At 45.9% G+C, this 24,241-nt stretch overlaps 2 protein-coding genes and 2 pseudogenes across 2 annotated transcripts; 3 read left to right on the forward strand and 1 right to left on the reverse strand.

Annotated features, from left to right (window-relative positions):
* The first annotated feature begins 484 nt into the window (after positions 1–484).
* LOC541860 (kinesin-related protein 6) lies at positions 485–5,666 on the forward strand. Its single transcript, NM_001319765.1, has 17 exons — positions 485–786; positions 946–1,188; positions 1,283–1,427; positions 1,575–1,684; positions 1,770–1,889; positions 2,020–2,223; positions 2,417–2,626; positions 2,698–2,772; positions 2,880–3,026; positions 3,160–3,304; positions 3,400–3,509; positions 3,953–4,111; positions 4,203–4,396; positions 4,633–4,714; positions 4,876–4,980; positions 5,060–5,164; positions 5,246–5,666. The coding sequence occupies exons 1-17, from the start codon at positions 751–753 to the stop codon at positions 5,387–5,389; spliced, it is 2,334 nt and encodes a 777-aa protein (NP_001306694.1). The 5' UTR covers positions 485–750; the 3' UTR covers positions 5,390–5,666.
* A 2,083-nt stretch (positions 5,667–7,749) lies between these two features.
* Positions 7,750–7,936, forward strand: LOC111590963 (uncharacterized; annotated as a pseudogene).
* A 681-nt stretch (positions 7,937–8,617) lies between these two features.
* LOC103648375 (pentatricopeptide repeat-containing protein At2g17033-like) lies at positions 8,618–9,472 on the reverse strand (annotated as a pseudogene).
* Positions 9,473–9,894: 422 nt separating this feature from the next.
* On the forward strand, positions 9,895–23,205 carry LOC103648374 (aspartic proteinase-like protein 1). The gene is made up of 7 exons (XM_008672856.3): positions 9,895–10,275; positions 10,917–10,972; positions 12,752–13,192; positions 13,298–13,436; positions 13,507–13,577; positions 13,660–13,711; positions 23,161–23,205. The coding sequence occupies exons 3-7, from the start codon at positions 13,095–13,097 to the stop codon at positions 23,203–23,205; spliced, it is 405 nt and encodes a 134-aa protein (XP_008671078.1). The 5' UTR covers positions 9,895–10,275; positions 10,917–10,972; positions 12,752–13,094.
* The last annotated feature ends 1,036 nt before the right edge of the window (positions 23,206–24,241 follow it).

The raw sequence follows: 24,241 nt of genomic DNA on the forward strand, positions 1-24,241 counted from the left end.
CGCGGCGCCCAACAACGACAGTCGACAGGACAAAAGAAAAAATAAAGCCCCAGCCGGAGAGCAACGTCCCAACACGCCCGGTCCGGCCCGGCCCATCCCAAGGCCCGCGCCGCGCCGCGCCGCGACACGGGAGCCGGGAGGAAGAAAGAAGTTGACCGTTCGTCCGATGTGTGTGCCGGGACTGCCCCCGCCCGCCCCGTGTGCTGCGTGCGGCGAGACCGCCACGCGGGGCCCAGGCCGGCCCGCCCACTGTCACGAGCGCCCGGCCGGCGCGTCACCCACCACCTGCCGCGCCGGCCCCAGCTTTCCCCGCACAATGGCACTTGGCAGTGGCAGGGGAGTAAATATACCCGCCCTGACACGTCGGCCCGGGTACCCACCCACCCTTTGTCGCATCGGTTCAAAATATTTCGAAAAGCCTCCGCCGCCGCCTGCACCCCCCCCTCCCCTCGGCTTCTCGCTCGGATCCGGACCAACGGAACAATTCCAGTTCCATGCGAATTCGAGGCTGCTCCATCCATTACGAGCTCCGCGATTTCCCTGAGGCACTCGTTCCCAACGAAGCGCGGTGGGGGGAGGCCTTCACCCGTCCAACAAAGCGCGAGTTCGTCGGCGCTTCAAAGCCACGGGATTCTTTGCCGTCGAGTTCACTCCATCCCACCCCCCCGCACCAAGAAAGGTCCACCTCCCCCACCGCGCACAAGAAAAACCTAGCAGCTATAACCCCTAATCCCCACCAGTAATCCCACCATGGCCTCGTCTCTGCCGCCGCGCAGCTCCTACCAGGTGACCCACCCTCGCCTTCTCTCCCCCCCCCCCCCCCCCCCCCCCCCCCTCTACCACAGCAGCGGACATGTTCTTGTTCTTGGGTCAGCACTAGCCCGCGTTCCGAGCTGCCTGGGATTTGACGAAACGTGTCCGCCGTTACGGCGTTGTTAACTGCAGAAGAAGGAGAACGCGGTGCCGGCGCGCCGGGAGATGGGTTACAACAAGGCGACGCCGCGCCGGAACGTGCTATCGGCTCTCAACAACGCCGAGGCCAACGGGGGGACGCCGTCCGTGCCGGCGGATGGCGGCGGCGGCGGCGGCGCGGCGGAGGCGGCGCCCGTGATCGAGTTCAGTGGGAGGGAGGATGTGGAGCGCTTGCTCGCCGAGAAAATGAAGGGCAAAAGCAAGAACGATTTCAAGGTGGGGTTTCGGAGCTTTATTTACTGAAGACGAAGATGTGTTATTGATGCGGATTTGTCGGGAGCGTTCCCTTGAATTGGTCCTGTTTCTGCAGGGGAGAGTCGATCAGATGAGCGACTACATCAAGAAGCTCAGGGCGTGCATCCGGTGGTACATGGAGCTGGAGGATGGCTATTTGGCTGAGCAGGAGAAGCTCCTAGGTGCTATGGATTCTGAGAACACCCGTCATACCGAGTTGGGTAATAATCGTCTCTCGCTCTCTCCACATTTATATTCGTCTCCCTGATCTCTACTATTCAGCTCTGAAGATTCTGAATTATTGCTCATCAGTAGATACATTGAGTGCACCTCCGAGCCACAGTATTTAATTGATATTCTCCTTGCAGAGGCCCAGCTCAGCACTGCTATTGAAGAGCTGAAAGCCACTAACTTGGACTTGACAAGGCGTTGTGAGTCTCTAGAGGAGAGCTTCAACAAGGAGAAGTCTGAAAAACTGGTGAGGGGTGATCTTGTTTGGCTGTTGTGTGGTAACTTCTATATTTCCGTCTGAAGTTTTACATGCTCAATTTTACATATGGCAGATCGCTGTGGAGTCCTACGAGAAAGAAAAGCAGGAAAGGGAATCCGCTGAGAGTTCACGAGATGTACTAACTGTGGACCTAGAAAGGGTCACTCATGATGCTAAGCGGTTTAGCGAGCAGGTAATGGTTGGGAGAATGTTTTTTTTTTGAGAAATGGTGAACACAGTATTATTGAATATATTTTTTACATGGATTTGTATCTTGGACATCTCTTTGTTAACATAATATGTGCTGTGAATTTTTAAACCAGCTAAAAATGGTCCAAGACACTAATAAAAGGCTTCAAGAATACAACACCAGCCTGCAACAATACAACAGTAACCTTCAGGCTGATGCCTCGAAGAGTGGTGAGACCATCTCAAAACTTCAGAAAGAGAAGAGTGCCATGATGGAAACTATGGCTACTCTGAGAGAGTGTAACAGCTCAATGGGCAATCAGCTTGAATCTTCTAGAGTGAGTATTTCCATGAAATATATTTGATCGACTAATTATTTAATTTTACATGCTGTCATAGGAAAACCAATGTACTATTTAGTGAATTTGGATAGTGATTTTGTGCCGTAACTTTTTTGCACATGTGTACTGCACAACGCGTCACATATGTTATTTTTTTAACAAAAATATGATATTTTTAATGCTCTTTTAGGTTTCTCAACAAGAAGCTATTAGAGTGAAGGAAGAGCTCAGGAAAGAAGTGGAGTGCCTTAGAGTTGAGTTGAAGCAAGTTAGAGATGATCGTGATCATTCAGCTATTCAACTGAACAGTTTGAACATTGAACTTGGTAATTACAAGGAACAGATTGGTAAAACTTCAAAAGAATGTGAAAGATTCCGCACCAAAGTATCTGAACTTGAGGTTTGTAGCTTCAGGTTTATACTCATCTCTGTTCTGGGTAACTATCGGGCTTAATTGCTCTCTATTGTTAGGAAACATGCAGTACACAACAAGAACAGATTCGGACATTTCAAAAGCAGCTTGCAGTTGCGACTGAGAAGTTGAAGGTTAGAAGTTGAAGCATATGCTACTAGCGTTCTTTATGTCTTTACAAATATATGCACTGTTCCATTATTTGGCATCTCAAAACTGATACACTTATTCAATTGTGCAGCTTGCTGATGTAACTGCGATAGAGGCGATGACTGGTTATGAAGAACAGAAGGAGAAAATAAAATACCTTGAGGAGCGTTTAGCACAGGCAGAGTCTCAAATTGTTGAAGGCGACGAGTTACGGAAAAAACTGCACAACACTATATTGGTATATATATATATATGCTAATATATTAATTTGTTATTTATTTGTATGATTTTCTTTTCTGAAAGAGTTATTTAATTATTGGTTGAAGTATTGTATGACTTGCTCTCTAGTTAACAATCGGCCTCATTTGCAGGAACTGAAAGGAAACATTAGGGTTTTTTGTAGAGTTCGACCACTTCTTCGATTTGAGGGTGATTCCAATGGTCCGGAAGGTGCCTCTATCTCTTTTCCAACATCTGTAGAGTCTACTGGACGTAGCATTGATTTGATAAACCAAGGTGAATGATATGTTCAACTTGTTATTTGTTGGGTTGCCCACTATGTTTTGGATAATGACACTAATAAGGTGTTGTCTTTTTTCTTCCTTGTGTAGGGCAAAAGCTCTCCTTCTCATATGACAAGGTTTTTGACCATGGTGCGTCACAGGAAGATGTGTTTGTGGAAATATCGCAACTAGTCCAAAGTGCCCTTGATGGGTACAAGGTACTAACTTATGCATGACATTATATGCTAATGTATAGTATATTAAGTATGAATTGTCATCTTACCTGTTAAAATATTGTCCTTTATTCCCAACATGATGAGTAAGGCACTGGGAACTATGTGTGAATTATTAGCCAGTTGAGTTTCAAGCAACAAGGGTACCTTAGTTATGTTTTTGTGCCCTCCAAGACATTGCACATGTTTTTTTAGTTGATTACTGTTGTAGTGTTGTGTTATGATTTTTTCCATGGATCTTGACATATGGTGACAAACAAACCATGGTAAGATTATTTTGAACATCTTTACAAGTGATGATCGTATAAAAACTGATTACATAGTTCACACATAATCATGTTTCTGTCAGCCTCATGTAATGTCAATCTGTAATTTTCCCCAAACAACTTGTAATAGTAATATCATGTTTATGTGTGTCTGCGATACAGGTATGCATATTTGCATATGGTCAAACTGGATCTGGTAAAACTTATACAATGATGGGTAAACCAGGAAATGATCAAAAAGGGATAATACCTCGTTCTTTGGAGCAAATTTTCAAGACCAGTCGGTTTCTAGAATCTCAAGGATGGAATTATTCCATGCAAGTTAGTATCTCAAAGCTATTTAGCTTCTTAACTGTTGTTTTATTTTATGTTATTGCTAATTTGGTAAAGACATATTTGGTTCGTTGTGCAGGCATCAATGTTGGAAATATACAATGAGACCATTCGTGATTTGTTAGCACCTGGTCGGTCTAACAGTTTTGAGTCTAGTAAACAATGCACTATAAAGCATGACCCTCATGGGAATATTGTGTCGGACCTTACAATTATTGATGTCTTTGGTATTGCTGATGTGACTAGTCTACTAGAGAAAGCATCCCAGAGTAGGTGAGTCATTCTGATTTCAGTATTGTATATGATGTCTATTAGCAGTACTTTTTTGCTAAATAGGATAGATTATCACTGGTTCATTATTTACTATTATGTGCATGGGTTAGTATCTTACTAGAAAATTGATAAATGTTAGATCTGACATTGTATCTAAAATGGCTTTCTAATTCAGCATATATCTCTGTGACTACATATCTCTATTGGGTCTGATAATGTTATCTGCATTTCAATAGGTCTGTGGGTAAGACTCAGATGAATGAACAGTCGTCCAGAAGTCATTTTGTATTCACATTAAAGATATCTGGATCTAACGAGGTAGAATGGAACATTTTCATAATTATCATACCAAGATCTACCAAAATATAGTGGTCCTTATGCTATCTTTCAGACTGACGACGATCCCTTTTTAGACAAATATTTTGCATGCTAATAACGTATCCTGAGAGAGCATCGCTTTCATTTTTTCTTTTTTGCAGAACACAGGCCAAAATGTCCAAGGAGTCCTTAACTTGATTGATTTAGCTGGGAGTGAGCGTCTTGCTAAAAGTGGCTCCACAGGTGATCGCTTGAAGGAAACTCAGGTGGGTGTTTGCTTACCATAGATTTCCAATATTCCAAGCATTCTATAATGTTATATTCAAATTACTTTTAATGCTCCAGTCAATCAATAAAAGCTTGTCGGCTTTGAGCGATGTAATCTTCGCGATCGCAAAAGGAGATGACCACGTTCCGTTCAGAAATTCAAAACTTACATACCTATTGCAGGTTAGTGATCCGTGCATGTCTATGCAGAGTTGAATGTTGTAGTCCATTTTAGACAATCTCAGCTATATCTTCACTTTGCAGCCTTGCCTTGGAGGTGACTCGAAAGCTCTCATGTTTGTCAACATTTCACCGGAGGCATCCTCCGTTGGTGAGACGATATGCTCGTTGAGGTTTGCTTCAAGGGTGAATGCTTGTGAGATTGGAATACCAAGACGTCACACATAAGCCCGTCCCTTCGTTCTAGGCTGAATTATGGGTGAAGGTAGCTGTAGGGATCATGGTAATGTGATATATAATGTGTTGGTTTGTGCCGCATTTGGCCACAAAGGTGATGCCCAACAGAATTCTTGTAACTTGTACAGTGTAGGTGATGGTGTTTTGCTGAGAGCAGCATATGTACGAGTGCTGACATCTTGTCATGCTTTCCTTACTTTTTGGTGTAGCAGACTTGGGTCATGTTAATTGTGATCGTGGGTTCGAATGTGAAACTACCTTTTCTCTCTCTCTCTCTGCCAACTAGAATTCATCTGCTGGTTTATGGCAACAATGCACCAAATTAGTTTTGTACTTTGCAGGTTGTAACTTAAATGTTAGTATGTGTAGCCACGGAAGCTTGCATTGAGTTGTGCAGCCTCTGAAATGTTTGTATTTCTTCATCTCTACTCCTTAGCACTTATTTGGGCCATGACTGGCTGTTCTTTTTGTGATTGTGATTCCTTGACAGCACAACAAGATCGAAAGCATTGCCTGTGAAGCAACTATACCATTATCATGGATGGATGGATGGATGAATGTCTTTGAGGAACAACAAATAGAGCCAGTTTCTACTTTCTAGCTTCTGAAACAAGGGTGATGCTGATGAACATTGAACAATTCACAGCCTACTTACCGCTTTGCTTGCTACACTAGAGGGGTGTTTGAATGCACTAAAACTAATAGTTAGATGACTAAAAAATTGCTAGTGAAAGTAGTTAGCTAACTATTAGCTAATTTGCAAAAATAGCTAATAACTGAAGTATAAGCTGGACTGTATGGACGTCTTTCAGTTAATTTTAGTAGCCAGCATACTCTAGCATTCAAACACCCTTTTAAAGCTTGTTTCTTACGTAACTTTGTTCTTGCTCTGTTTTTTTTATTCTCTTGCGAAACATCGGGATGGCTACTACAGTTTAACGGTAGGTTGTGATATATGTTTTCAGATTTTGTTTTACCTAAATCACTGTCTATAATCAATATAATAAATTTATGCAGTGGATTTCTGGTAGACTTTATGCTGCACTGCACATTTACATTTCATGGAAGGAAACAATGAAAACTTCATTTTTGAGTTTCATTTGGCAGTTTAGCAGAAAATGATGGTATTTCTTATCGTGCATGTTGTGCAACTGATTTCGATATTCCATGTCGGCCAACTCAACTGGTGTTAATTGATCATGATCCAAACGTTTTTTCACTAAGTTTAAACCATTAATTAATTTTAATTCAGAAATAAATAAAAATAATTTTAATGTGATATGATCCTTAAAGTTTTATAGTGTAGAATTTATAGCTTATTGCCACCTCTATATAGTTTAGTTTCCTAATAGCTAGTTTTAAAAAAATAAGTGTAGACACCAGTTTGTAAGAAACTCGTGGACCCAAACAGAGCCTAAGCTAAAAATGGCTCATTAGGCTCACTCCAACGGGAGGCATGCCAATCGGGCAGCCATCTATACTTTTGCCTGGTGTTTATAGTTTACCTGTTCAACCATACGCTAGATCTTTTCAACAGCACAGTCATCCATACGTTCAGCTGGAATGGAGTAGACGCTGGAGCCCAGTGGTCAGTCAAGAACGAAGAATTTAGTTGTCGGTCACAGTACCAGGCAATATGGCTTTTCTCTCTCCTGTCTTCCATTCTGCCTGGCCCGTTTAGCTGCTCCGTTGGAAGAAGGATTGCACTGCTACAGTGGCCCCAGAGCAGCTATTTTAGCTTTGCCTAGCTGGATGACTGTTGTGTTGGAGTGAGCCTTAGATACGTAAACTTTATTTTTTCTCTATCTCTAGTATATTAAAGCACCAGTTTGAACGGTCGTTCCGTGTCATGTTTTTATAAAGAACCCTTGTATTTCTTTAAAATCAACCTACGTTCTCGCAGCTATCGCTCTAGCAACAAACCCCATCCATTTCGCAATAACCTCTGTCCGATTCTTCTGTTGGTGTACATTGAATTTTAAGTGAAACTAACTATGAATTGGAAATGAGTACATGCTCTATAAAAACGGAAAATGTTTTTGTTGTTTAATATGATACTTTAAAGCCAAGAGCAAGTATATATTTCAGTAAGCGTGTTAAGCATTAGATGATAAACTTATTGTATTTGATATTTCAGGAATGATCTTATTGACGTACTTGTGCTTTTCTATGTCTTGTTAAACTTAAAGAAAATTGTTAAACCATCACCATAAATGAATTTGCATGCGTTGCCTATGGAATCTCAATGATGATTTTGGTTAGGCCATCATATCTACACCATTTTCTCGCTCCCAAGTCCTAAGCCAAAATATTGACTATAATTTAATTCGAGCGTAGGGGCTCTTTTTCAACTCATTTTTCAGTCTCTTGGCTAAGATCAAGTGTAATATTTGTTTTACCAGTTCAATATTTGGTACATTAACAATATGTTCACTTTGATATTAAATTTATTTATTATGAATATTTTTATGTGAGGGTCCATTCTCTACTAACTATTAAGGGGGCAGTGTAGACTGCCCCCGCCTCAGCAGCCCAGCACGCACGACCGCCCTCCGTCGCCATTCCCCTCCCACCCGCGGCGAATCCCCGGCCGCACGACCGCCAGCAGCCGCATGCTGAACGCGCAAATCTCTCAGCCACCTCCATCCTCGCGCAAATCTCTCGTCACCACCACCACCCGCTACGCCCGCTCTCAACAACCCCCGCCTCCATCGCCGTGCGTCTCGGCCATCCCTCGACTCCGAGCCTTGACAGCTCTAGCCCCCGCCCACCTCCCCCACTGTTACAGCCACCTCCACCCCCTCCCTCGCGTGTTGCCCATCTCCCGCACTCAAGCTTGTGATGCCCACGAGGTCCACACCCCGCGGTGCCGCCTCTGCCCCCCAGACAGCCGCCATGCTCGCCCCCGTTGCCGATACAGCCGCCCCCGAGACCCACGCCAAGACAGCTGCCCCCTCCTCCTTGCGTGCATAAAAAAGGGAGACACCGACCAGGATGCATAGGTGTTCGAGGAGTTATTTGAATTTGTAACATTCTCGTCGCGCGGCTTCGCTACTTTATTATTCCGCAGCCATGCTTCGCCAGTTTAGTATTATGGAGGAAACATCCGCGCCAGTTTGGTACTGTTAATCTACCGGCCTCTTTAACCTTCCCTTAGCTACGGTAAAAGTCAATTTTACCCTCTACCAGACGCTGTGAGTCTCCGACGCTGGTGAAAATGAGTACTCGGTGAAAACCTAACTCTCTTTCCTTTCCAGGCCGCCGCCAATATCTCTGTGCTCGTTCCTCCCAGCGTCCACCCACTGCAGCACCAGCACCAGCACGTAGGTTGCAACCGTGCAGGTTCAGCTTCGCCTCGGCCTCCGACCACTCCATCGCCCTGTCCAGAACCGACGCCGACGACGCCAGGAGCTCCCGCACCACCTCCACTTCCGCTTTCGGTGTTGTCGACGCAGACCTGAGCCGCCCGACCAGCCCGACCGTCGACAGCGGAAGCTCAGGGCCCAGCTCCCGCACCACCGAAGCGAGCGACGGACACGAGTTGAGCACCAAGTTGTAGCCTTTCGCGGTTACCGCGACGCGCAGCTTCCGCATCCTCTTCAGCCACGCCAGCGTCCTGGCGTGGCAGGCGCTGTAGCACGACAGCACGGCGTCCGCCATGGACGCGATGACCCGCTCCATGTCGGCCGGCGAGCCGACCCTGCCGTAGCACCTCGCGACGGCCCCGAACTGGGCCGCCTCGGGTCGGTGCCCTCGCGAGACCATCTCACTGAGCGCTGTCTCGGCCTCGGCCGGCATGCCCAGCAGGCACAGGGACTTGACCATCGCCGCGTAAGCCTTGCGCCCTGAGAGCGGAGGCATGGACCGTAGCTCCAAGTGGAACTCCGTTGCCCGGTCCTTGAGCCCGCGCGAGGAGAACGCCGCCAGGAGGTCGCAGTAGAAGAGGGCTACCTCGTCGGTCGACTGCTGGAGGTGCTGCGAGATGGAGTCGGCGATCAGGGACCTGGATTCTCCGGCACGTCCGTTGGCTTCGAGTAAAGCGGCGACTGCAGCTGCGTGGATCGAGCTCCTTGTTCAGACGGGGGCACACGGGCACCAAATCCTTGTTCAGACGGGGGCGTGGGCACCATGTGGCAGATGGCCGCGCGGAATGCAGACGGCGGCGCGGGCGAGTCTCCGGCGCGGGCACCATATGTTCAGCTACTACCGTCTGTTATCTCTCACTCCTCTCTCGCGGCTAGGGGTAAATTAGTACATAGATGTACACAAGCTTCATCAAACGCAACAAAACAGACGCTTACAGAGCGTGGGACATTAACAGTACCAATCTGGCACAGGTGTTTTCTCCACAATAACAAACTGGCGAAGCACCGCTGCGGAGTAATAAAGTAGCGAAGCCGCGCGACGAGAATGTTATAAATTCAAATAACTCGTGTTCGAGAGCACGGGAAGGAGTGACACGACGAGTCGGCGTTCGCAAACTCTCCATCATCGGATTGCTCTGCCATGGCCGACTCCGGCGACAACGTGCCGGTAAACGCGAGCGCGCGAGGAGGGACCGCCTGTCGTTCTGAGTCCAACAATCGAGCACGGGCCAACCCTATTTTCTCCCAGATCTGCTTACTTTGTACGCCACCATCGCCCACTCCGGCCTCAGCTCCTCGAGCAAGTTGCCATGTCTGCTGCCACGCTGAGGGAGCAGCTTAACGCCCTCCTTAGAGCAGATCTAGGTGGCCAGGGCCAAGAGCTGCAGGACCGAGTGGCCATGGTGGCCGGGCGAGAGTCTAAGGAGGAACTCATGCGGGTGCGCTAGGAGATCGTCGAGTTCCACAACGAGAGGGTGCTACTTGAGAACTACAACGCCCTCAACTACACAGGTAATAAGACTGCCTCCGCACACTACAGTCCCATTCTTAGACAAAGCAGTTCATGGTCTGCAGTAAAAAAATAGTTACTCAAACAAAGCAGTATTTTTTAGAATTTAATTTGAATTTAAAGGGAGGTCTGCATTCTACCCATTCTAAATTCATGGTACCTTCCACAACAGATACATTTACAAATCATACCAAGACAAATGCTTCATGGTAACAAATAAAAAATGAAATGAATGATAAAATGTTGTTAAAACTGAATGAAACATTCCAAACGTTCAGTCACTTGACACTGGGATTATTCAGTTTTACACTAAGGAAGACAGAGCAAGGACCTCACTACAGTAGTGGTGCATGCAAAAGATAAATAGCCCATTTTCATACACTGAGTTTTTTGACACACCAGTTCCTTTTCAATTCAAATTCAGCTGACGTATAGGTCAAGCTTTGCTAAATGTGTGGAATTGGATTGTAGTACTGAAATTAAATGTATATTCTCTACTTGTATGATGTTATTTTTAGGTTCCTCATTTGTACCATCTTAGCATGGGCAGAAACAACGAAGTCTAATAAAAGTATATCCAAAAAATACTGCTTTGTTTGAGTAACTATTTTTTACTTACTTTTGTCATTTTATTGTCATGAAGGTCTGCCCCACATCTAGCTACACGTGCTACTCCAGAGAGAAATCTGTCATAGCCAGGTACTCGGCAAAACCAATTAAACTAACTATTAAGCGCTTACTAGAGATGGCAATGGGTACCCGAAACCCGAAACCCGATGGGTTTTTACCCCATTAGGGTACGGGTTTGGGTCAATTTTCATACCCATGGGTTTGTTAATGGGCATAAATGTATACCCGACGGGTTCATGGGTACGGGTTTGTTCCTATAGTACCCAAACCCGTGAACCCGTGGGTTTTTTAAACCCGACCAAACCTAGTGTATATTGTCATTTTATTTTCAACAAACTTGTTATCTACCTATTTACTTCCTATTTTTTATCAAATAGTGAATGTATAAGTAGTTGGTGAGAGTGTTGCTAGCTTGCTATTATAGTTATTACTAGCGTTATATATGTGGTGGATGTATAACTTAGTGCAAGGTAACTTGATTATACAACTTATTATTTGTATTTAATTCTCTCTACTAATATTTTTTTACCAAATCATGAACTCGTTGTTCATTACATAAATTTTGGACCATGATCTCATTAATCATTACAATACTTATTGATTATAGAAAGAATAAGTATATTGGAGATAAAACCCATGGGTAACCCGTGGGTACCTGCTAACCCGATGGGTACGGGTTTGGGCAAAATTTCAAACCCGTCACGGGTACGGGTTTTTTAATGGGTGTAAATATTTTTCACGGGTACGGGTTTGGGATAGCAAAACCCGACGGGTTTGTACCCGTTGCCATCTCTAGCGCTTACTGTAGACTGCCCCCGCCCGGCCCGGCCCCGCCTCCGCCCGCCCGACCTCCGCAAACCTCCGCGAGAGCCATGTCCGCCGCAAACCACACCGATGCCTCCTCTTTCTCCCCCGCAGTCCCCGACCCTCCGCAGCTCCGATCCGCCTTCGCCGCGGAGTCCGTTGCGCCCACCCATGCCCGGTTCCGCCTCTGGTGCTGAACCCTAGCGTCGCCTATTTACGCCACTCCACATCCCCTGCGCCGTCACTTGCAAGGCATGGACGTCTCCGTGTCGACGGCTTCTTCTTTAGGCTTGTCGGCAAGAGGACGAGGTGCCCCTGCCGTCGCCAACGCCGCTCCGCCTCCCGCGCGTCATGTCCGTTGCGTCCCCGGCCTCGCCCACCTCGCCGCCCGCGCCCGCCTCGCCGCGCCGCGTCATCGTCTCCCACCGCCTGCCACTCCGCGCGTCGCCGGACCCGGCGGCGCCCTTCGAGTTCGCCTTCTCCGTCGACACCGGCACCGTCGCGTACCAGCTCCGCTCGGGGCTGTCCGCCAACGCGCCCGTCCTCCACATCGGCACCTTCCCAGCCGCCGCGGCCGAAGCCGCCTCAGATGAGCTGTCTGACTACCTGCTGGCCAATTTCTCATGCCTTCTCGTGTACCACCCCACCGACCTCCACCACTGCTTCTACCATGGATTCTGCAAGCACTACCTCTGGCCGCTCCTCCATTACCTCCTCCCGCTGACGTCGTCGTCGCTCGGCGGCCTGCCGTTCCAGCGGACGCTGGAGAATCCTGTAAATTATCAGCAGCAGTTGAAGCTGGAGAATCCTGTAAATTAGCTTTCTTGTGAAAAGGATATTTGGAAATGGAAACTTAATATATTTTTCAGCTAACAGGCCCATCGTGTCAGTAATGATCTCTATAGGAACTTATCCTTCATAAATCTTAATATATTTTTTAAACACATCAATTTACTGTATTCAAGTTTTCAAGTAAGTATTATTATGTTTTTTTTTGTTAGAACTAATGTGTGAATATGTTCTCTTTTTTCTTTTCCAATTTAGGGAGGATCTGCTTGGTCAGAGTAAAAAGGCAGATGACATGAGCAGAGTTGCTGGGTTAGATAACCAAGGAATTGTTGGCCTTCAGAGGCAAATTATGAAAGATATTGGTTTATTGTGGTTTGCTCAGTAGTGTTTGCTCGATGGACCTTACTAAAATGGTGCGATTAACTGTTTGCATGGGGTCATGTAGCACTATTTCTTCACATCATTTCCATTTGCATTTCAGATTTGGTTGGTACAGATCTAGGTTTCTTGGAAATGATAGTAGTGGGAGCAAGGACCATTTCATAGTGCTTTATTTATTTGAGTTGTGTATCAACATTTTATAGAGCAAGATTTGTCGATGTGCTTTAAGGAAGATAGTTCTGGGAGAATTTTCTTTGGAGACCAAGGAGTGCCCTCTCAACAGTCTACACTGTTTGTTCCTCTATATGGCAAACTGTGAGTGGCTCAAAGTGATTAACTTATCACCTAATGCAATCAGTTTTTGTAGTGATTCTTAACATTTTTTCAAAGCTTCACTTACACTCTTTCTTAATTTTCCAGTCAAACTTATGCTGTTAATGTCGACAAATCTTGTATTGGACATAAATGTCTTGAGGGTACTAGCTTCAAGGCTTTAGTCGATAGTGGAACATCATTTACTTCTCTTCCTCTCGACGTTTACAAGGCTTTCACAATGGAGGTGACCATCCACGCATTTGCAGCTGGTTGCTGATGGGTATTTTTCAGTACTAATTTCATACAAATTTCAGTTTGACAAACAAATGAATGCTACAAGGGTGCCTTATGAAGACACTACCTGGAAATATTGCTACAGTGCTAGGTAAATTGTGGCTTCATTTGGGTATTGGTTTCATTTATCTGATTGTGCTGAAGGAATTCACTGATATGTGATTTACATGCAGTCCTCTTGAGATGCCTGATGTGCCAACCATAACCCTGACATTTGCTGCGAACAAGAGTGAAAGGGAATTAGGCTTACACCTAGTTCCTATATAATTTTGGTGGTTGAATTACCCAACACAAATCTTTGGACTAACTTGTTTGCCCAAGTGTATAGATGATACAGGTGTAAAAGGTTCACACTCAGCCAATAAAAAGACCAAGTTTTGGATTCAACAAAAGGAGCAAAGTGGCAACCGAAGGCCCTCTGGTCTGGGAGCACCGGACTGTCCGGTGTACACCGGACAGTGTCCGGTGCACCAGAGGACTCCAGCTTGAACTCGCCACCTTCGGGAATTTCCAGAGGCGTCTCCGCTATAATTCACCGGACTGTCCGGTGTACACCGGACAGTGTCCGGTGCGCCATGGGAGGTCGGCCTCAGGAACTCGCCAGCTTCGGGAAACTCCAACGGCTAGTCCACTATAATTCACCGGACTGTCCGGTGTGCACCGGACTGTCCGGTGCGACTCCGGAGCAACGGTCATCTTCGCGCCAACGGCTCTCTGCCGCGCATTTAATGCGCGCTCTGCGCGCGCAGATGGCAGGCGCGCCCACTCCGGCACACCGGACAAGGAACAGTAGATGTCCGGTGTGCACCGGACACCCTGGCGGGCCCACAAGTCAGAAGCTTCAACGGTCGAATCCAACGGCAGTGATGACGTGGCATGGGGCACCGGACTGTCCGGTGTGCACCGGACTGTCCGGTGCGCCATCGAACAGAAAGCCCAGCCAACGGTCAAGTTTGGTGGTTGGGGCTATAAATACCCCAACCACCCCACCATTCATTGCATCCAAGTTTTCCACTTCCCAACTACTACAAGAGCTCTAGCATTCAATTCTAGACACACCAAAGAGATCAAATCCTCTCCAAATTCCACACAACGCCATAGTGACTAGAGAGAGAGATTTGCTTGTGTTCTTTCGAGCTCTTGCGCTTGGATTGCTTTCTTCTTTCTTGATCCATTCTTTGCAATCAAACACACTTGTAATTGAGGCAAGAGACACCAATCTTGTGGTGGTCCTTGTGGGAACTTTGTGTTCCAAGTGGTTGAGAAAAGAAAGCTCACTCGATCCGTGGATCGTTTGAGAGAGGGAAGGGTTGAAAGAGACCCGGCCTTTGTGGCCTCCTCAACGGGGAGTAGGTTTGCAAGAACCGAACCTCGGTAAAACAAATCTCCGTGTCTCACTTGCTTATTCGCTTGGGATTTGTTTTGCGCCCTCTCTTGAGGACTCGTTTCTTTATTACTAACGCTAACCCCGGCTTGTAGTTGTGTTTATATTTGTAAATTTCAGTTTCGCCCTATTCACCCCCCCCTCTAGGCGACTTTCAATTGGTATCAGAGCCCGGTGCTTCACTAGAGCCTAACCGCTCGAAGTGATGTCGGGAGATCACGCCAAGAAGGAGATGGAGACCGGCGAAAAGCCCACTACAAGCCAAGGGAGCACTTCATCGGAAGAGTCCCGCACCAAAAGGAGGGAGAAGAAAAAGATCTCCTCCAACAAAGGGAAGGAGAAGAAATCTTCTTCTCACCACAAAGAGAAGAAGGAAAAATCTTCTTCCCACAAGCCGCACCGGAGTAAGAACAAGGAAAAGAGGATGAGAAAAGTGGTCTACTACGAGACCGACACTTCATCAACATCGACCTACGACTCCGATGCGCCCTCCGTAACTTCTAAACGCCAAGAGCGTAAGAAGTTTAGTAAGATCCCCTTGCACTACTCTCGTACATCTAAACATTTACTTTCCGTCCCATTAGGCAAGCCACCAACTTTTGATGGTGAAGATTATGCTAGGTGGAGTGATTTAATGCGATTTCATCTAACCTCACTCCACAAAAGTATATGGGATGTTGTTGAGTTTGGTGCACAGGTACCATCTATAGGGGACAAAGATTATGATGAGGATGAGGTGGCCCAAATCGAGCACTTCAACTCTCAAGCGACAACAATACTCCTCGCCTCTTTAAGTAGAGAGGAGTACAACAAAGTTCAAGGGTTGAAGAGCGCCAAAGAAGTTTGGGATGTGCTCAAAACCGCGCACGAAGGAGACGAGCTCACAAAGATCACCAAGCGGGAAACGATCGAGGGGGAGCTCGGTCGGTTCCGGCTTCGCAAAGGGGAGGAGCCACAACACATGTACAACCGGCTCAAAACCTTGGTGAACCAAGTGCGCAACCTCGGGAGCGTAAAGTGGGACGATCACGAAATGGTTAAGGTTATTCTAAGATCTCTTATTTTCCTTAACCCAACTCAAGTTCAATTAATTCGTGGTAATCGTAGATACACTAAAATGACCCCCGAGGAAGTTATCGGGCATTTTGTTAGTTTTGAATGCATGGTCGAAGGCTCAAGGAAGATCAACGAGCTCGACGAACCCTCCACATCCGGAGCTCAACCCGTCGCATTCAAGGCGACGGAAGACAAGAAGGAGGAGGCTACACCAAGTCGACAACCAATAGACGCCTCCAAGCTCGACAATGAGGAAATGGCGCTCGTCATCAAGAGCTTCCGCCAAATCCTCAAGCAAAGGAGAGGGAAAGACTACAAGTCCCGCTCCAAGAAGGTTTGTTACAAATGTGGTAAGCCCGGTCATTTTATTGCTAAATGTCCTATATCAAGTGACAGTGACCGAGGCGACGACAAGAAGGGGAGAAGAAAGGAGAAGAAGAGGTACTACAAGAAGAAGGGCGGCGATGCCCATGTTTGTCGGGAATGGGATTCCGATGAAAGCTCAAGCGACTCCTCCGACGACGAGGACGCCGCCAACATCGCCGTCACCAAGGGACTTCTCTTCCCCAACGTCGGCCACAAGTGTCTCATGGCAAAGGACGGCAAACGGAAGAAGGTTAAATCCAACTCCTCCACTAAATATGAGTCTTCTAGTGATGATAATGCTAGTGATGAGGAGGATAATTTGCGTTCCCTTTTTGCCAACCTTAACATAGCTCAAAAGGAAAAATTAAATGAATTAGTTAGTGCTATTCATGAAAAGGATGACCTTTTGGATTCCCAAGAGGATTGTCTAATTAAAGAAAACAAGAAACATGTTAAAGTGAAAAAGGCTTATGCTCTAGAAGTAGAAAAATGTGAAAAACTATCTAGTGAGCTAAGCACTTGCCATGAGATGATTGACAACCTTAGACATGAAAATGCTAGTTTAAATGCTAAGGTTGATTCACATGTTTGTAATGTTTCAATTCCCAATCCTAGAGATAATAATGATGACTTGCTTGCTAGGATTGAAGAATTAAACATGTCTCTTGCTAGCCTTAGAAATGAAAATGAAAACTTGCTTGCTAAGGCTAAAGAACTAGATGTTTGCAATGCTACCATTTCCAATCTTAGAGATAAAAATGGTATTCTTCATGCTAAGATTGTTGAACTTAATTCTTGCAAACCCTCTACATCTATTGTTGAGCATGTATCTATTTGTACTAGATGTAGAGATGTTGATGTTAATGCTATGCATGATCATATGGCTTTAATTAAACAACAAAATGATCACATAGCAAAACTAGATGCTAAAATTGCCGAGCACAACCTAGAAAATGAAAAATTTAAATTTGCTCGTAGCATGCTTTATAATGGGAGACGCCCGGGCATCAAGGATGGCATTGGCTTCCAAAGGGGAGACAATGTCAAAATTAATGCCCCTCCTAAAAGATTGTCCAACTTTGTTAAGGGCAAGGCTCCCATGCCTCAGGATAACGAGGGCTACATTTTATACCCTGCCGGTTATCCCGAGAGCAAAATTAGGAGAATTCATTCTAGGAAGTCTCACTCTGGCCCTAATCATGCTTTTATGTATAAGGGTGAGACATCTAGCTCTAGGCAATCAACCCATGCTAAGTTGCCTAGAAAGAAAACTCCTAGTGCATCAAATGATCATAATATTTCATTTAAAACTTTTGATGCATCTTATGTTTTGACTAACAAATCCGGCAAAGTAGTTGCCAAATATGTTGGGGGCAAGCACAAGGGCTCCAAGACTTGTGTTTGGGTACCCAAAGTTCTTGTGTCTAATGCCAAAGGACCCAAAACCATTTGGGTACCTAAAGTCAAGAACTAAACTTGTTTTGTAGGTTTATGCATCCGGGGGCTCAAGTTGGATACTCGACAGCGGGTGCACAAACCACATGACTGGGGAGAAAAAGATGTTCTCCTCATATGAGAAAAACCAAGATCCCCAAAGAGCGATCACATTCGGGGATGGAAATCAAGGTTTGGTCAAAGGATTGGGTAAAATTGCTATATCTCCTGACCATTCCATTTCCAATGTTTTTCTTGTTGATTCTTTAGACTACAACTTGCTTTCCGTTTCTCAATTATGTCAAATGGGCTACAACTGTCTTTTTACTGATATTGGTGTCACTGTCTTTAGAAGAAGTGATGATTCAATAGCATTTAAGGGAGTGTTAGAGGGTCAGCTATACTTGGTAGATTTTGATAGAGCTGAACTCGACACTTGCTTAATTGCTAAGACTAACATGGGTTGGCTCTGGCACCGCCGACTAGCCCATGTTGGGATGAAGAATCTTCACAAGCTTCTAAAGGGAGAACACATTTTAGGATTAACAAATGTTCATGTTGAGAAAGACAGGATTTGTAGCGCATGCCAAGCAGGGAAGCAAGTTGGCACTCATCATCCGCATAAGAACATAATGACGACCGACAGGCCACTGGAGCTCCTACACATGGATCTATTCGGCTCGATCGCTTACATAAGCATCGGCGGGAGTAAGTACTGTCTAGTTATTGTGGATGATTATTCTCGCTTCACTTGGGTATTCTTTTTACAGGAAAAATCTCAAACCCAAGAGACCTTAAAGGGATTCTTGAGACGGGCTCAAAATGAGTTCGCCTTAAGGATCAAGAAAATTAGAAGCGACAACGGGACGGAGTTCAAGAACTCTCAAATTGAAAGCTTCCTTGAGGAGGAGGGCATCAAGCATGAGTTCTCTTCTCCCTACACACCTCAGCAAAATGGTGTAGTGGAGAGGAAGAATAGAACTCTATTGGACATGGCAAGAACCATGCTTGATGAGTACAAGACTTCGGATCGGTTTTGGGCCGAGGCGGTCAACACCGCTTGCTACGCCATCAACCGGTTATATCTACACCGAATCCTCAAGAAGACATCATACGAACTCCTAACCGGTAAAAAGCCCAATATTTCATATTTTAGAGTCTTTGGTAGCAAATGTTTTATTCTTGTTAAAAGAGGTAGAAAATCTAAATTTGCTCCTAAGACTGTAGAAGGCTTTTTACTAGGATATGATTCAAACACAAGGGCATATAGAATCTTTAACAAGTCCTCTGGACTGGTTGAAGTTTCTTGTGACGTTGTGTTTGATGAGACTAACGGCTCTCAAATAGAGCAAGTTGATCTTGATGAGACAGGTATTGAAGAGGCTCCGTGCATCGCTCTAAGGAACATGTCCATTGGGGATGTGTGTCCTAAGGAATCCGAAGAGCCTCCAAATGCACAAGATCAACCATCCTCCTCCACGCAAGCATCTCCACCAACTCAAAATGAAGATGAGGCTCAAGTTGATGAAGTAGAAGATCAAGCAAATGAGCCACCTCAAGATGACAGCATAGATCAAGGGGGAGATGCAAATGATCAAGACAAGGAGGATGAAGAGCAAAGACCACCACACCCAAGAGTCCACCAAGCAATCCAACGAGATCACCCCGTCGACACCATCCTCGGCGACATTCATAAGGGGGTAACTACTCGATCTCGTGTTGCACATTTTTGTGAACATTACTCGTTTGTTTCCTCTATTGAGCCACACAGGGTAGAGGAAGCACTCCAAGATTCGGATTGGGTGGTAGCGATGCAAGAGGAGCTCAACAACTTCACTAGGAATGAGGTATGGCATTTAGTTCCACGTCCTAACCAAAATGTTGTAGGAACCAAATGGGTCTTCCGCAACAAGCAAGATGAGCATGGTGTGGTGACAAGGAACAAAGCTCGACTTGTGGCCAAAGGATACTCTCAAGTCGAAGGTTTGGATTTCGGTGAAACCTATGCACCCGTAGCTAGGCTTGAGTCAATTCGCATATTATTAGCCTATGCTACTTACCATGGCTTTAAGCTTTATCAAATGGACGTGAAAAGTGCCTTCCTCAATGGACCAATCAAGGAAGAGGTCTATGTTGAGCAACCTCCCGGCTTTGAAGACATTGAGTATCCTAACCATGTCTATAAGCTCTCTAAGGCGCTTTATGGGCTCAAGCAAGCCCCAAGAGCATGGTATGAATGCCTTAGAGATTTTCTTATTACAAATGGATTCAAAGTCGGTAAAGCCGATCCTACACTCTTTACTAAAACACTTGAAAATGATTTGTTTGTATGCCAAATTTATGTTGATGATATTATATTTGGGTCTACTAACGAATCTACATGTGAAGAGTTTAGTAGGATCATGACACAAAAGTTCGAGATGTCTATGATGGGGGAGTTGAAGTACTTTCTAGGATTCCAAGTCAAGCAACTCCAAGAGGGCACCTTCATCAGCCAGACGAAGTACACTCAAGACATTCTAACCAAGTTTGGGATGAAGGATGCCAAGCCCATCAAGACACCCATGGGAACTAATGGGCATCTCGACCTCGACACGGGAGGTAAGTCCGTGGATCAAAAGGTATACCGGTCGATGATAGGCTCATTACTTTATCTTTGTGCATCTCGACCGGATATTATGCTTTCCGTATGCATGTGTGCAAGATTCCAAGCCGACCCTAAGGAAGCTCACCTTACGGCCGTAAAACGAATCTTGAGATATTTGGCTTATACTCCTAAGTTTGGGCTTTGGTATCCTAGGGGATCCACATTTGATTTGATTGGATATTCGGATGCCGATTGGGCGGGGTGCAAAATCAATAGGAAGAGCACATCGGGGACTTGCCAGTTCTTGGGAAGATCCTTGGTGTCTTGGGCTTCAAAGAAGCAAAATTCGGTCGCTCTTTCCACCGCCGAAGCCGAGTACATTGCCGCAGGTCACTGTTGCGCGCAATTACTTTGGATGAGGCAAACCCTGCGGGACTACGGTTACAAATTAACCAAAGTCCCTTTACTATGTGATAATGAGAGTGCAATCAAAATGGCCGACAATCCCGTCGAGCATAGTCGCACTAAACACATAGCCATTCGGTATCACTTTTTGAGGGATCACCAACAAAAGGGAGATATCGAGATTTCTTACATTAATACCAAAGATCAATTAGCCGATATCTTTACCAAGCCTCTTGATGAACAATCTTTTAACAAACTTAGGCATGAGCTCAATATTCTTGATTATAGGAACTTCTTTTGTTAAATTGCACACATTGCTCATTTGTATACCTTTGATCATGTCTCTTTTATATGCTATGACTAATGTGTTTTCAAGTCTATTTCAAACCAAGTCATAGGTATATTGAAAGGGAATTCGGCAAAGGCTTCCACTCCGTAAATCATCCTTCGCCGTCACTCCGCGCTTCTCTCCATCATTTGGGGGAGAATTCAAAGCAAAAGGACCTTGTCTTTGGGAGAAATGAGCCCAAAGCAAAAAGACCGGACTTCGTCTTTGGTATAATCTTAACTCATTTATTTATGACCAAAGGGGAAGATAGCACTTCGAGGGCTCTAATGACTCCGTTTTTGGCGATTCATGCCAAAAAGGGGGAGAAGTGAGCCCAAAGCAAAAGGACCGCACCACCACCAAATTTTCAATTGGTTTCCTATTATGTTCAAAAGGGGGAGCAAGTAGTATTTCAAAATGATATATCAAAACCCTCTTGAACACTAAGAGGAGAATCTCTTTTAGGGGGAGTTTTGTTTAGTCAAAGGAAAAGCATTTGAAACAGGGGGAGAAAATTTCAAATCTTAAAAATGCTTTGCAAAATTCTTATTTATTTGCCTTTGACTATTTGCAAAAGAACTTTGAAATAGATTTACAAAAGAATTTGCAAAAACAAAACATGTGGTGCAAAAGTGGTCCAAAATGTTATATAAGAATGAAACAATCCATGCATATCTTGTAAGTATTTATATTGGCTCAATTCCAAGCAACCTTTACACTTACATTATGCAAACTAGTTCAATTATGCACTTCCATATTTGCTTTGGTTTGTGTTGGCATCAATCACCAAAAAGGGGGAGATTGAAAGGGAATTAGGCTTACACCTAGTTCCTATATAATTTTGGTGGTTGAATTACCCAACACAAATCTTTGGACTAACTTGTTTGCCCAAGTGTATAGATGATACAGGTGTAAAAGGTTCACACTCAGCCAATAAAAAGACCAAGTTTTGGATTCAACAAAAGGAGCAAAGTGGCAACCGAAGGCCCTCTGGTCTGGGAGCACCGGACTGTCCGGTGTACACCGGACAGTGTCCGGTGCACCAGAGGACTCCAGCTCGAACTCGCCACCTTCGGGAATTTCCAGAGGCGTCTCCGCTATAATTCACCGGACTGTCCGGTGTACACCGGACAGTGTCCGGTGCGCCATGGGAGGTCGGCCTCAGGAACTCGCCAGCTTCGGGAAACTCCAACGGCTAGTCCACTATAATTCACCGGACTGTCCGGTGTGCACCGGACTGTCCGGTGCGACTCCGGAGCAACGGTCATCTTCGCGCCAACGGCTCTCTGCCGCGCATTTAATGCGCGCTCTGCGCGCGCAGATGGCAGGCGCGCCCACTCCGGCACACCGGACAAGGAACAGTAGATGTCCGGTGTGCACCGGACACCCTGGCGGGCCCACAAGTCAGAAGCTTCAACGGTCGAATCCAACGGCAGTGATGACGTGGCATGGGGCACCGGACTGTCCGGTGTGCACCGGACTGTCCGGTGCGCCATCGAACAGAAAGCCCAGCCAACGGTCAAGTTTGGTGGTTGGGGCTATAAATACCCCAACCACCCCACCATTCATTGCATCCAAGTTTTCCACTTCCCAACTACTACAAGAGCTCTAGCATTCAATTCTAGACACACCAAAGAGATCAAATCCTCTCCAAATTCCACACAACGCCATAGTGACTAGAGAGAGAGATTTGCTTGTGTTCTTTCGAGCTCTTGCGCTTGGATTGCTTTCTTCTTTCTTGATCCATTCTTTGCAATCAAACACACTTGTAATTGAGGCAAGAGACACCAATCTTGTGGTGGTCCTTGTGGGAACTTTGTGTTCCAAGTGGTTGAGAAAAGAAAGCTCACTCGATCCGTGGATCGTTTGAGAGAGGGAAGGGTTGAAAGAGACCCAGCCTTTGTGGCCTCCTCAACGGGGAGTAGGTTTGCAAGAACCGAACCTCGGTAAAACAAATCTCTGTGTCTCACTTGCTTATTCGCTTGGGATTTGTTTTGCGCCCTCTCTTGAGGACTTGTTTCTTTATTACTAACGCTAACCCCGGCTTGTAGTTGTGTTTATATTTGTAAATTTCAGTTTCGCCCTATTCACCCCCCCCCTCTAGGCGACTTTCAAAGAGCTTGCAAGCTGTTAATCCTATCTTGCCATTTAATGACTGAAAGGGAATTAGGCTTACACCTAGTTCTTAAATAATTCTGGTGATTGAATTGCCCAACACAAATAAATTGGACTAACTAGTTTGCTCTAGTGTATAAGTTATATAGGTGTCAAAGGTTCACACTTAGCCAATAAAAAGACCAAGTATTGGGTTCAACAAAAGAGCAAAGGGACAACCGAAGGCACCTCTGGTCTGGCGCACCGGACTGTCCGGTGTGCCACCGGACAGTGTCCGGTGCACCACCGGACATGTCCGGTGCACCAGAGGACTCCAACTCAAACTCGCCACCTTCGGGAATTTCCAGAGGCACTCCGCTATAATTCACCGGACTGTCTGGTGTACACCGGACAGTGTCCGGTGCTCCAAGGAAGAGCGGTCTCAGGAACTCGCCAGCTTCGGGAAACTGCAACGGCTGCTCCACTATAATTCACCGGACATGTCCGGTGTACACCGGACTGTCCGGTGTAACTGCGGGGCAACGGCTACTTCACGCCAATGGTCGCCTGCAACAGCAATTAATGCGCGCCAGAGCGCGCAGGCGTCAGGCACGCCCATACTGGCGCACCAGACACTCTACAGTACATGTCCAGTGCGCCACCGGACATCCAGGCGGGCCCAGAAGTCAGAACTCCAACGGTCGAATCCCAACGGCTTTGGTGACGTGGCTGGCGCACCGGACATGTCCGGTGTGCACCGGACTGTCCGGTGCACCATACGACAGACAACCTCCACCAACGATCATGTTTGGTGGTTGGGGCTATAAATACCCCAACCACCCCACCATTCATTGCATCCAAGTTTTCCACTTCTCAACCACTTACGAGAGCTAGGCATTCAATTCTAGACACACCAAAGAGATCAAATCCTCTCCAATTCCACACAAGGCTTTAGTGATTAGCGAGAGAGATTTGTCGTGTTCTTTTGAGCTCTTGCGCTTGGATTGCTTTTTTTCTTTCTCACTTGTTCTTGTGATCAAAACTCCATTGTAATCAAGGCAAGAGGCACCAATTGTGTGGTGGCCCTTGCGGGGAAGTTTT

This window comes from Zea mays, chromosome 2, assembly GCF_902167145.1.
Source record: "Zea mays cultivar B73 chromosome 2, Zm-B73-REFERENCE-NAM-5.0, whole genome shotgun sequence".
Classification (NCBI taxonomy): Eukaryota; Viridiplantae; Streptophyta; class Magnoliopsida; order Poales; family Poaceae; genus Zea; species Zea mays.

Bases quoted from the DNA above. Each gene is read 5' to 3' on its own strand.
- LOC541860 (NM_001319765.1), top strand. From the start codon at position 751: ATGGCCTCGTCTCTGCCGCCGCGCAGCTCCTACCAG. The intron at 1,428-1,574 runs GTAATAATCGTC...TTCTCCTTGCAG, and splicing joins CACCCGTCATACCGAGTTGG to AGGCCCAGCTCAGCACTGCT. The intron at 4,112-4,202 runs GTTAGTATCTCA...TTCGTTGTGCAG, and splicing joins GATGGAATTATTCCATGCAA to GCATCAATGTTGGAAATATA.
- LOC103648374 (XM_008672856.3), top strand. From the start codon at position 13,095: ATGTGCTTTAAGGAAGATAGTTCTGGGAGAATTTTCTTTGGAGACCAA. The intron at 13,437-13,506 runs GTGACCATCCAC...TACAAATTTCAG, and splicing joins ACAAGGCTTTCACAATGGAG to TTTGACAAACAAATGAATGC. The intron at 13,578-13,659 runs GTAAATTGTGGC...ATTTACATGCAG, and splicing joins AAATATTGCTACAGTGCTAG to TCCTCTTGAGATGCCTGATG.